The sequence below is a fragment of the Ovis aries genome, chromosome 1, assembly GCF_016772045.2.
Source record: "Ovis aries strain OAR_USU_Benz2616 breed Rambouillet chromosome 1, ARS-UI_Ramb_v3.0, whole genome shotgun sequence".
Lineage (NCBI taxonomy): Eukaryota > Metazoa > Chordata > Mammalia > Artiodactyla > Bovidae > Ovis > Ovis aries.
The window spans coordinates 206,938,196-206,951,017 of NC_056054.1; the positions used below are offsets into that span (position 1 = coordinate 206,938,196).

Genomic DNA, 12,822 nt, shown 5'->3' on the forward strand with positions numbered 1-12,822 from the left:
TACAATAAACACCTTCATGTTTCTGGACTGTGTATATGGTTAACAGATACAGAGAGAACTCCGTATTAGAGAAAGGAAAAAAAAACTTAAGTGTGCAGTATTACTGGTTTTACTGTTAAGACTGGTCTCAGATCCATTACTTATTATGTGGTAGGTAAAACTAGGGAGGGAACAAACCGGTAAGGTAAGGAAAATAAGACTCCTAACTAGCTTTATCTCCCCAGAAGCAAGTCACAATAGCCTCCTTTATGGACTTTTATGGTATTCCCAGAGCACCCTAGAGACTTTTGGGAGCAATTTTCAGAAGGTTCTATCAACAGTGAATGGGACCCATCTCTCCCACATGCTGGACATCTTCCTTTCCTCCCATCCCAGACAGTACCTAATTTGAGCATGTGCAAAAATAGAAAAAAATCTTTTTAAAACAGAGACTATGTAATACATGGTGCTAGCACAACTGCCTATGAACAATCAAAATAAGTTTTAATGTAGTAAACATGACAAAAACGAATACAACACTACCAGCAAATCTAAGGAATTATATGTATAACCTGGACACTGGCTGTCTTAACCAGGCTGGACACCCGGAAGTCTGTTTAACAGGGAAATAATAGTTCAGCACATAAAAAATAGAACTTCTCTGTGGACAGGGATACCATAAAGTTAACAGATTACAGACAAAGAACGGTTACTCTTACAATGAGTCCTCAGTTCAGTTGCTCAGTTGTATCCAACTGTTTGCAACCCCCATGGACTGCAGCACCACCAACTCCCAGTTACTCAAACTCATGTCCATTGAGTCTGTGATGCCATCCAGCCATCTCATCCTCTGTCGTCCCCTTCTACTGTCTTCAATCTTTCCCAGAGTCAGGGTCTTTTCGAATGAGTCAGCTCTTCACATTAGGTGGCCAAAGTATTGGAGTTTCAGCTTCAACATCAGTCCTTCCAATGAATATTCAGGACCCATTTCCTTTAGGATGGACTAGTTGGATCTCCTTGCAGTCCAAGGGACTCTCATGAGTCTTCTTTAACACCACAATTCAAAAGCATCAATTCTTTGCCTCTCAGCTTTCTTTACAGTCCAACTCTCACATCCACACATGACTACTGGAAAAACTATAGCCTTGACTAGATAGACCTTTGTTGGCAAAGTAATGTCTCTGCTTTTTAATACGCTGTCTAGGTTGGTCATAACTTTCCTTCCAAGGGGTAAGCGTCTTTTAATTTCATGGCTGCAATCACCATCTGTAGTGCTTTTTGAGCCCAAAAAAATACAGTCTGCCACTGTTCCCCCATCAATTTGCCATGAAGTTATGGGACAGGATGCCATGATCTTAGTTTTCTGAATGTTGAGTTTTAAGCCAACTTTTTCACTCTCCGCTTTCACTTTCATCAAGAGGCTCTTCAGTTCTTCTTCACTTTCTGCCGTAAGGGTGATGTTATCCGCATATCTGAAGTTATTGATATTTCTCCTGGCAATCTTGATTCCAGCTTGTGCTTCCTCCTGCCCAACGTTTCTCACGATGTATTATGCATACAAGTTAAAGAAGCAGGGTGACAATACACAACCTTGGCGTACTTCCTTTTCCTATTTGGAATCAGTCTGTTGTTCTATGTCCAGTTCTAACTGTTGCTTCCTAACCTGCATACAGAATTCTCAAGAGGCAGGTCAGTGAATATTGGCAATTTGATCTCTGCTTCCTCTGTCTTTTCTAAACCCAGTTTGAACATCTGGAAGTTCATGGTTCACGTACTGCTGAAGCCTGGCTTGGAGAATTTTGAGCATTACTTTGCTAGACTGTGAGATGAGTGCAATTGTGTGGTAGTTTGAGCATTCTTTGGCATTGCCTTTCTTAGGGACTGGAATAAAAACTGACCTTTCCCAGTACTGTGGCCACTGCTGAGTTTCCCAAATTTGCTGGCATATTGAGTGCAGCACTTTCACAGCATCATCTTTCAGGATTTCAAATAGATCAACTGGAATTCCATCACCTCCACTAGCTTTGTTCGTAGTGATGCTTCCTAAGGCCCCTTTGACTTCACATTCCAGGATGTCTGGCCATTATCTGGGTCGTGAAGATCTTTTTTGTACAGTTCTTCTGTGTATTCTTGCCACCTCTTAATATCTTCTGCTTCTGTTAGGTCCATACCATTTCTGTCCTATACTAAGCCCATCTTTGCATGAAATGTTCCCTTGGTATCTCTAATTTTCTTGAAGTAATCTCTAGTCTTTCCCTCTATTTCTTTGCACTGATCACTGAGGAAGGCTTTCTCTCTCCTTGCTATTCTTTGGAACTCTGCATTCAAATGGGTATTTCTTTCCTTTTCTCCCTTGCTTTTCGCTTCTCTTCTCTTTCACAGCTATTTGTAAGGCCTCCTCAGACAGTCATTTTGCTTTTTTGCATTTTTTTCTTGGGGACAATGAATCCTAGGAATCTCAAAAAGTGAAAAAGGATATCCCAGAAGTAAAAGGGAGAAAAACAAGCAATTTATGGAAAAGCAAATCCAAATGGCCAGCATACATTAAAATTCACAAGCAGGGATTTGCAAATCAAAGTTGCAATCAAATAACCCTTTACACCCAATAAACTGGCAAAAATGAAAGATTATAATAAAGTCTATTTCTGGCAAGGATGTAAAAAGGCTGGGATTCACTGACTGAGAAAATACTAAAAAAAAAAAAAAAAAAGCCTTTTGGAGTGTAATCTGTTAACATTTATTATAGTTAACTGATAAATCTCCCTTCCATCAAGCTATCTTATTACTCTTTGAAACCTATCCAATGAAAGCATACACGGGGTGGCATGTATGTTTGAAACAAAGTGTTTATTAACTATGGATGGCTAAATTTCATGGTAATTATGTGAAACATGTAACCATTAAAAAATAAACTACATTCCCAGAGAAAGTGGTCAAGACATTAGATTATCCTATTTTTATAGAGCAGTGCTGAGAAACAGCTACAATTTTATCTGAATTTGTATCTATTACATTCTAGGAGTATGAAAAAAAATCTGGCATGATGTCTACTTGGCTACCTAAATGATGGATTGTGGATGGACAGATAGAGGGAAGGGAATCCAAATGTGCAGGGCAGGGGTGGGAGGGGGGAATTTAATTATAATAAAACAAGTCTGTATATGCTCAATGAAACTACATATTTGCATATGCATATATAAATCTCTTTAAAGAGTTGAGATATAGCTTTAATACTGTCAGTCAGCACTTTTTCCAGACAGCACATATATATACATAACCACACCCCACATCTTTTCAATTATTCCATCTCTAGAGACCTCAAATCCACATTCTACGTAATAAACGTGTTTAATGTTTACATACAACACCTAAAAGATCTGAGTTGTAATTTGATCCCAGTAACAAGCACATTCAAGAGTGCAATTGCAATCAAAATTTTCTTAACTTCAAACAATATACTTTTCTTTACAGGATCTACAAGCTTTGACAAACAGTGTATTAAAAAGCAGAGACATCACTTTGCCAATAACGATCAGTACTGTTAAAACTATGGTTTTTCCAGTAGTCCTGTACGGATGTGTGACTTGGACCACAAACAAGGCTGAGAGCAGAAGAATTGATGCTTTCAAATTGGTGCTGGAGAAGACTCTTGAGAGTCCTCTGGACTTCAAGGAGATCAAACCAGTCAATCCTAAAAGACATCAACCCTGAATATTCACTGCAAGGACTGATGTTGAAGCTGAACCTGCAGTACTTTGGCCACCTGCCACAAACAGCTCACTGGAAAAGACCCTGATGCTGGGAAAGATTGAAGGCAACATGAGAAGGGAGCAGCAGATGATGAGATGGCTAGACAGCATCGCCAACTAAATGGACATAAATCTGAGCAAACTCCAGGAGATAGCAGAGGACAAAGCCTGACATACTATAATCCATGGGTTTGCAAAGAGTTAGACACAACTTTGCTACCGAACATGAACAATATCTACAAATCAATGGACACATGCACTATAAATAAAGTTCACAAATTTACTAATTACATTATGCATTACAGAAATTATTGCATCATTATGCATCAGGTTCTATTAAGGAAAAAAATTATGCAAAGCAAGCCTTCAGCATCCATTAGAACTGTTTAACTGTTAATTTAACTGTTCCGAATGAAAAATGGCAATGAAAATGTGAGGATTTCATAAAAATACATAAATATCTACTAATACTCACATACTAGTAATGTTCTAGGCTTATTAATTTCACAAGTTTATAATATCCAACAGTTTCTGAAACAGAAAGACTTGCAGATTTCAAATGGCCACACTAAACTATAATGACTTTCTTTTTGCCAAGAGTTGAAGTTCACTTTAGTCCTATATTTTCCCTGTTGGCTCACACAGTAAAGTCTGCCTGCAACGCAGGAGACCAGGGTTCAATCCCTTGGTTGGGAAGATCTCCTGGAGAAGGAAATGGCAACCCACTTCCACAGACAGAAAAGCCTGGTGAGCCCTAGTCCATGCGGTTGCAAAGACTTTGACACAACTGAGCAACTAACACTTCACTTCATAAGTTCTGAGACAGTATCTTAACTTGAATCAATGCATTAAAAAAAATTTTTTTTAAGTTTAGTTTGAAACAAAACTCAGAAATAATGAAGTTAGTTTTGTATATATTTTGTTTATGGACTTCCCTGGTGGCTCAAACGGTAAAGCGTTTGCCTACAATGCGGGAGACCCAGGTTCAATCCCTGGGTCGGGAAGATCTCCTGGAGAAGGAAATGGCAACCCACTCCAGTATTCTTGCCTGAAAAATCCCATGGACAGAGAAGCCTGGTAGGCTACAGTCCATGAGGTTGCAAAGAGTCAGACACGACTTCACTTTCACTTTCTTTTCATTGTATTTATATAAAGATTAACAAGTCAGTGTCCAGAAACCAAGAACGACTGATTGATTCATTTGTTCATTCAACAAATACTTACTGACAGTTTACTAACATACTATTTATATATATATCAAGTCACTAGAAAACATGGCTTGAAAATAACCTAAAAAACTATTAAGGCAAAAAGCAATGAATCAAGAAAGAAGTTTTATTCTGGGGGAGGTGGCGGGCAGCGCTGTGCAGCCTATGGGAATCTTAGTTTCTGGTCCAGGAATCAAACCCCTGCCCCTTGCACTGGGAGAGCGGCATCTTAACCACTGGACTGCCAAGAAGTTGTTTTACTACTATTAATTAACAGAATAGGAAAGGCACAAAGACAAGAATCTGAAAGATGAAATTTCTGATTCTTAAGAAATACTGACAGGAAATGTCATGTAGCTTTGTCAACAATAACTATAACTATCAGTTATCAGTGGGGGAGACCTCTATTTACGCTCCCCAGAAACCTAAGCAAAAAGTGCTGAGGCCAGAATATGGAAGACAAGTTATAACAACTGATATTTAACGTAGATTTAATTTTGGTTCAATTTGTCATGGCTTCTCAGCCTCTTTAATGTCAGGAAAAATAAACTGAAGAGACTACTGTACATATAAATATAAATGTTCAGGTTAACAGAAATAATGCTTTGCATTGCTTAATTCTGTTTTGTTCAAGCTATTCTTTATGAAGATTTGGTTCAAGAAAACTTCATACAAACATCACAACAGAACTTACTACTATTAGCTAAACATTTGCCGAAGAATTTTTTCAAGCCTTTGATAACTACCATGTGAATATTACCAAAAGGTGCCACATCTTCACAAAATTTGAACAGGAAGTTTCATTAAATATATATATATATATATATATATATATATAAGCATTTCAAACATTTCCCCCAATACCTAACATAACCAATAATATAAAGCTAACAACTGAGGATGTATAAATCATAACTATCCAGCATAAATTATAATCTGAGCCATCATCTAGTTTTCAAACTAAGTACATTTAAGTAAAATGGTTATTTAAAATGTAATCAGTATTTTAAAACTATGGAGTTCCAGGTGGTGCAAGCGGTAAAGAATCTGCCTGCCAATACAGGAGAGAAAAGAGATGCAGGTTCAATCCTTGGGTCGGGATAATCCCCTGGAGGAGGACATGGCAACCCACTCCAGCACTCTTGCCTGGAGAATCCCATGGACAGAAGAGCCTGGCAGGCTGTAGTCCATGGGGTCACAGTGTCAGACAAGACTGAAGCAACTCAGCACACACACACACGGGAGTCTTGCATTCCTTTTTTTCATATTAGTATGACTTTTCCAATTAAAGCACATCTCAATTCAGACTACATTTTGGCCCCATGGATAGTGGTTACTAGATTGGAAAGGGCAGATTTTTGTAATATTAAGACATAGTTCAAATCATTTCTCCAAGAATCCTCCCAATTCAGTCCTCTTGACTCCCACTGTATTCACCAGAAAAATTTATAATTTAACAATAATTTGGTAAGCCATATATTCAATACTTAAAAATCGTATAATGGCTAAAGACATCAGGCTCTCCGGGAGTCAGAAACATCAATCTGAATCTTGAATCAGCCTATTCATTTTATGGATAGATTCACTTAGCCTCAGTTTCCTTAACTGGGGTAACACCATCTCTTTCACTGTGATTGAGAGTAAATAAGATAAATTCAGGTGAAGTACCTGCACAGAATGACAGTCCGAAAAAAGCTCAGTCTTGCCAGACTCTTTACAACCCCATGAACTGTAGCCTGCCAGGCTCTTCTATCCATGAAATTCTCTAGGCAAGAATACTGGAGTGTGTTGCCATGCCCTCCTCCAGGGGCTTTTCCCAACCCAGGGACTGAACCTGGGTCTCCAGCACTGCAGGCACATTCTTTACTGTCTGAGCCACAAGTGCTCAATAAATTGCTGCTGTTGTTAGACCTAGATAGAACCTCAGTGAACTAAGGACCTAGTAGATTCCACCACTTGATGAACTGTCAGAAAAAAAAAAAAAAAAAAAAAAAATCCAAGTGCCTCATACTGCTGATGGAAAATCTAAGGCCTCACAACTAGCCAGTACAAGATTTAGGGGTCAGTCATAGAAAGCATACTGCAGTTCAACTACAAAAAAGCAACTTTGCTACATCCTTAACACTGTGGTAGAGAACTCAGTTGCTGAATTATTATCCAGTCAAAACGTATAGGCCTCAAAGAATACACAGTAAGTAACGGACATTACTTTGTTCGTATAGTCAAAGCTATGGTTTTTCCCGTAGCCATGTACAGATGTGAGAGCTGGGAAATAAAAAAGGCAGAGTGCAGGAGACTCTTGAGAGTCCCTTGGACAGCAAAGAGATCAAACCAGCCAATCCTAAAAGAAATCAACACTGAATATTCATGGGAAGGACTGATGCTGAAGCTAAAGCTCTAATACTCTGGCCACCTGATTCAAAGAGCCAACTCACTGTAAAAAGACCCTGATGGGAAAAGATAGAAGGCAGGAAAAAAGGATGACAGAGGACGAGATGGTTGGATGGCAGTGCAGACTCAATGGATGCGAGTTTGAGCAAACTCCTTGAAATACAGGGAAACTCCTTGAAGGATGGGAAGGCTGGCATGCTGCAGTCCATGGGGTCACAAAGATTGGACACGATTAAGCAGACTGAACAACAACAAAGAACAATAGCGCTTCCCTAATGGCTCAGACTGTAAAGACTGCAATGCAGGAGACCAGGGTTCAATCCCTGGGTAGGGAATGGCTACCCATTCCAGTATTCTTGCCTGGGAAATCCCTGGAGACAGAGGAGCCTGGTGGACTAGTTCATGGGGTCAAAAAGAGTTGGACACGACTGAGCAACATTACTACTACTACTCAGTTCAGTTGCTCAGTCGTCTGACTCTTTGCGACCCCATGAACTGCAGCACACCAGGCCTCCCTGTCCTTCACCAACTCCCGGAGTTCATCCAAGTTCATGTCCATCGAGTCGGTGATGCCATCCAGCCATCTCATCCTCTGTCGTCCCCTTCTCCTCCTGTCCTCAATCACTCCCAGCATCAGCATCAGAGTCTTTTCCAATGAGTCAACTCTTCACATAAGGAGGCCAAAATACTGGAGTTTCAGCTTTAGCATCAGTCCTTCCAAAGAACACCCAGGACTGATCTCCTTTAGAATGGACTGGTTGGATCTCCTTGCAATCCAAGGGTTAATGGACAATAGTAATAAGCAATAGTAAATTATTATTTTACTTACACAATACCCACAAATATATCATGACGTATAGAAAAAAATATGAAAAAATATGTTTTCTGTAAGTAAAGCCAAGGTCTTGACATTGTCTCTAGATACAGAAGATCAAGGCTTTCTTTTTTGCTTTTGTGTTTTCAGATTTTTCATTAATTACACATTGTTCTTGTAATACAAAAACAAAACTTCATGGGAAAATTAATTTTTAAAAATTAAGTGGTCTTTTCACTTAATTAAATGCTAGTTCTTTTATATTTAAAAAACTTCATTTTAAAACATGTACAACTAAAAATACCTTCAAAATATCTTAAACTATGTTGTTAACCTAATAGTGTCCATAACATAACACAGCAACCTTCTTCTCAATTACTAATCTCTACAAAGAAATCAACCATCTTCTATATAACTTTGAAAAGTAAGCACATTTTCAAAATACAACTCTTTAAAGTCTATTGGCCATCATCCTTAGCAATAATAAATCCGTTGTATAATTTAATTACTCTCAAATTTCAATATTAAGCTAAAACAAAAAGCAAATTTTGGAAATATCATGGTACTTTAAAATGTTTTGTAGTTGATCAATTAACATAGTCAAAAGCCGAAATTACAGAGCTTTAAAAGTAATTCTTTCTTCTAAAGAGAAGAACTGAAAATTCCTTCAGCCATCTTAGAGACCACACATTTCCATGGAATACCATGGAAACTCCTCTCCAAGTGCCAGAAACTGAGTGACTTACTTTCAACTTCTATTTAAAATTATATTCTGCCCACGGCTATGCAAGTTGCAGTGCTATTACAAAGCTTAAAATCATATACATCAGTTAAAAAGCATTTTAATGACTCCAAATGGGTACAAGGCTTTTTGAGGGGTTAAGGAAAATGTTCTAAAAAGAGACTGTGGTAATGGTTACACAATTCCGTAAATATACTATCAATACTATCAGAGAATGTAAATTCTATCTGAAAACTTTAAAAAGATAAATAATAATAAATGCATCTTAAATGGCACAGCAGTATAAACCCTATGATGCTGCACTCCAGATAAAGGCTATAAAAACAAGTTTGTAAATAAAATTACATCCCCTATCAAGTAATTAATTACCGTATTTCCCATTTTTCCAATCCCTATAGTTACCTAGCTTCAAACAAGAGTTAAGTTTTTATCTGACAACCACAGATCTACTGTTCTTAAGTAAAAAGGGCAGGATGCAAAACAAAGTATTTGTGTAAATATTTAGGGGAGAGAAAAAAACTATCCTATTTTAGACTCCATCTTCAGCTTTTCACTGGTTCCAACTAATTTATGAAATAAAATTTCAGTTCCAGTAAAAACCTTTAATCAATCTCTACAGAGCACTGCCTCCAAGCATGATGATACTGGCCACTAACCCCATGACTCTGAAACTCTTGAATGGTAATTCACATTCACAGTCAAGTGTGTGGTGGGAGGGCAGGGCAAAGGGGGAAAAATGAGAGGAAAATCAGAACCACCAGTATATTGAAAACCACCGCTGAAAGAAAAAAACACCAAAATGTTAACTATTATTCTAGCTTTTTCTGATAGTTTCTAAAATCCCTCACTGACCATGTATTACTTTTTAAATTTGAAAAAATTGCTTAAAATTACTTCCACGTTAAATTAAAGAACCCAAACTCAAAATAGTATTCTGTATGATTCTATGTAGGGAAAACTATGGGGACAGAAACCACACTAGGTTCCAGGGGTGAGGAGAGAGGATGACTACAAGGGGACAAGATAGAAATTTGGGGGATGTGGAATTATTCTATCGCTTTACCCTATTGGTAGTGATTACACAACCGTTAGCATTTATCAAAACTTACATAATCGTCAAAGATGTTTTTAAAAAGATGCATTTTACTATAGGCAAATTAATCTAAAAAAATTCATGAATCTACAATTAATAATGTGCTTATGCAGTAAGCCAGTTTTTTCCAAGTGGACAGTTTCATGGGATAAAAATATTACAAACTACTGAACTACTTCAAACATCTTATTTTACGCAAAACAATATAGGACCAGGAATATTTGGTCAACAGTGCACTGCTAGATGACCTTAAATAAGCTGAAGTATGTAGAGACGCAGAATTCCTATTTGTTTAACTTCAAATGTAGGGCTCCTTCCACTTCATCATCTTTACTCTTCCAGAGTTCTGAGGACCATAGCTTCCACAAAGTACAAGTCGATTATTGCAGGACATAAAATTCAAAACATTTAAGTGCTACCTCAGCAGATTCAAATGTGGCTAGGGTCCTTCCCAACCTCTGCCAAAGAACCACCTTACTACACTCTGTAAACAAAATAGGTGTAATGGACTCAAAAAGTCTAAGAATCAAGCAGATTTTGTAGAGTATGGATAAGTCTCATCGATAAACTACAGTTCCAAAACAAGGACAAAAGCAAAAAAAAAAAACAAACTATGCAAAACCAACGTAAGATGGTAAACAATCTTTACTAAAACTTGCAAACTGACGATATTATTGAACCTTTAAAATGTTTTTAAAAACGTAAACGTTTAGCAGATGAACATCAAATATACTTGCATAAAAAGAAATGGTGTTGTATCATCTATCATCGACATGCTGAAAATTGTTAAAGCAAAACAATCTTTCCTGTGTTTCGATATGCCAGGAAAAAATGCGTTATCTCCACTACACAAGAATTCAACAGCCGAATAGTGAGAATAAAGCAAAAATGATGAACCTTATCTACCTTTGACAGTAAAGTATGATAAGCCCACTCTTTGTGCAGTGCCACAAATGTTATCTGCAGTCTTTCAAAGACGGCAACCATTAGAACAGGCTAATGATATACCTACTCAAATTTTACTCAGGGCTTTTGTATGACAAAAAGTTGTTAACCTAGACTGATAATGGAACTATTCACTAATTAGGACTCCTTTCCACTAGTCACTTTTCACTTTACGTTAACCACCTAAGGAGATTTAAACTTGTAAAAAGCTTAACGAGATCCTTTAGACGCCAACAGTGATTCTCTACTACGCTATAACCACGTGACAGCTAAACCAATTTCACACAGCTAATTAGTAAACTAGAAAAGGAAAACGCTAAAAATAGGAATTACGACCACCAAGTAAGAGAAAATTCCGTGGGAGATACGAGGTACGCTGAAACTAAACTCAGAATACATTCTGCGTACTCACAATACTACTCCTGTATTAGGAGAAGGCCCTTCATAAAAATAGCCAGGACTCTCAAACATTTGAGATGCTGGCTTAGTAAGACTGACTGACAGACAACAGCTGGGGAGATTTTTGTATTGATCTTGTAACATCGCGGCATTACTTTGGGAGAAAGGGAGAATCGGGAAAAGGGACTGTTATAATGGCAAGACTAAACTTGTAAGGATTTCATTTTCAATTAAGTGACCCCTACACTGGAAGCCCCTAATAAATTCCTCTACTCTCGAATTCCTCTTCCGTTTTCCAGACTCGATCCCACAATAATGCACCTTCAAAATACGCGTGTGTGTGTGTGTGTTGCGGGGGGGGGGGGTCAACACCCTCCAAAAACACTGGATAACTGAAACACAAACTAGTTACCTCCCCAGCTGTGTCTTCTTAATCTATCTCACATTTTAAATCTTAAAGCCTAGAACTCTCTCGCCTTTTCTTCCGTAATAGAGGGGCTAAGGCGCCGCCCAATTTCCCAGGCAAAAAACAAAATAAAATATTTCTACCCGCCACATTTCAAGGTTTTCTAGTTTTCTCTTCGGTCCTAATCTTCAATTCTGCACTCGCTCTCTTCAGACACTGAAGTTTATAAGCCCAAAACCCTAGTACAAAGGTGAATTCCTAAGATTCCGCAAGGCACCCCTCAAGGGGGTGGGGAGGGGTCGTAGCCGCGGGCCGAGGCGCTCTCGCTCGGCCCAGTTCGAGGGGCGGGGGAGTGGCTGTGACCAAACAATCCCACCACCTCCTTTTCACGACTCCCCCCACCTCTCGGCGCTCGGGCCTGCTCCCAGGAAGCTTCCTGCGGCCACTCGGCTTCTCCTCACCGGCCCGCGAACGGCCACACTAGCATCCAAGAAAAAGGTTCGTAAGTAGGAATACGCAAGAACTGTCCGACGTGTTGTTTCAAAATATAACGGAGCCCGGGCCCCCGAGACCGTTAAACCGCGGGTGGAGGGGGGAGAAGCGATGAACCCAGTGGCCTCAGGCTTTGTCCTGGCTGCCTTTTTCGACCCCAAACGCCACTATGTTGAACCACCAACCCTCCCCCAAACCGGCCCGAGCCCCCAGAAGAGCCAACAAAGCAGCAAAAGGGTCGGTACCTTGTAGAAAGCCCCGTTGGAGCCGCGAACCTCCACCGTCAGCTCCGCCATGTTGGAACCGCAAAGGCCGCTGGGAAGAGATTCTAGAAACTTTCCAACCAGAGGGGAGGAGGGGGGAGGGGCGTGAAGGAGGCGGGGGGAGGGGCGGGGAAAACAGGGCGGGACTGGGATCCCCCGCCCCACACCCCTGGGGTCTCACGGTTCCGCCCCGGCTCTTCCAGTGGGATCCCTCCGCTCCTTACATCACTCCCCCCCAGCTCCGCCCGCCGTCGCCAACGCCCCGTTCGCCTCCCGACACAATCGCCCGACCTTTGGTGACCCGCCCTACGTCTCCGCCCCTAAGCGCCGGGTGCTTGCCA

General features: G+C 39.7%; 1 protein-coding gene across 6 annotated transcripts in view; it reads right to left on the reverse strand.

Moving 5' to 3' along the window:
* The window catches only part of FXR1 (FMR1 autosomal homolog 1), a 69,802-nt gene extending 57,277 nt beyond the window's left edge, over positions 1 to 12,525 (reverse strand). For all 6 annotated transcript variants that reach the window (XM_004003113.5, XM_004003112.5, XM_012098356.4 and 3 more), the window contains exon 1: positions 12,464 to 12,525. In XM_004003113.5, coding sequence (XP_004003162.1) covers positions 12,464 to 12,514 — 51 coding nt within the window. In that variant the 5' untranslated portion in view covers positions 12,515 to 12,525. The remainder of the gene's footprint in view (positions 1 to 12,463) is intronic.
* Positions 12,526 to 12,822: the final 297 nt, after the last annotated feature.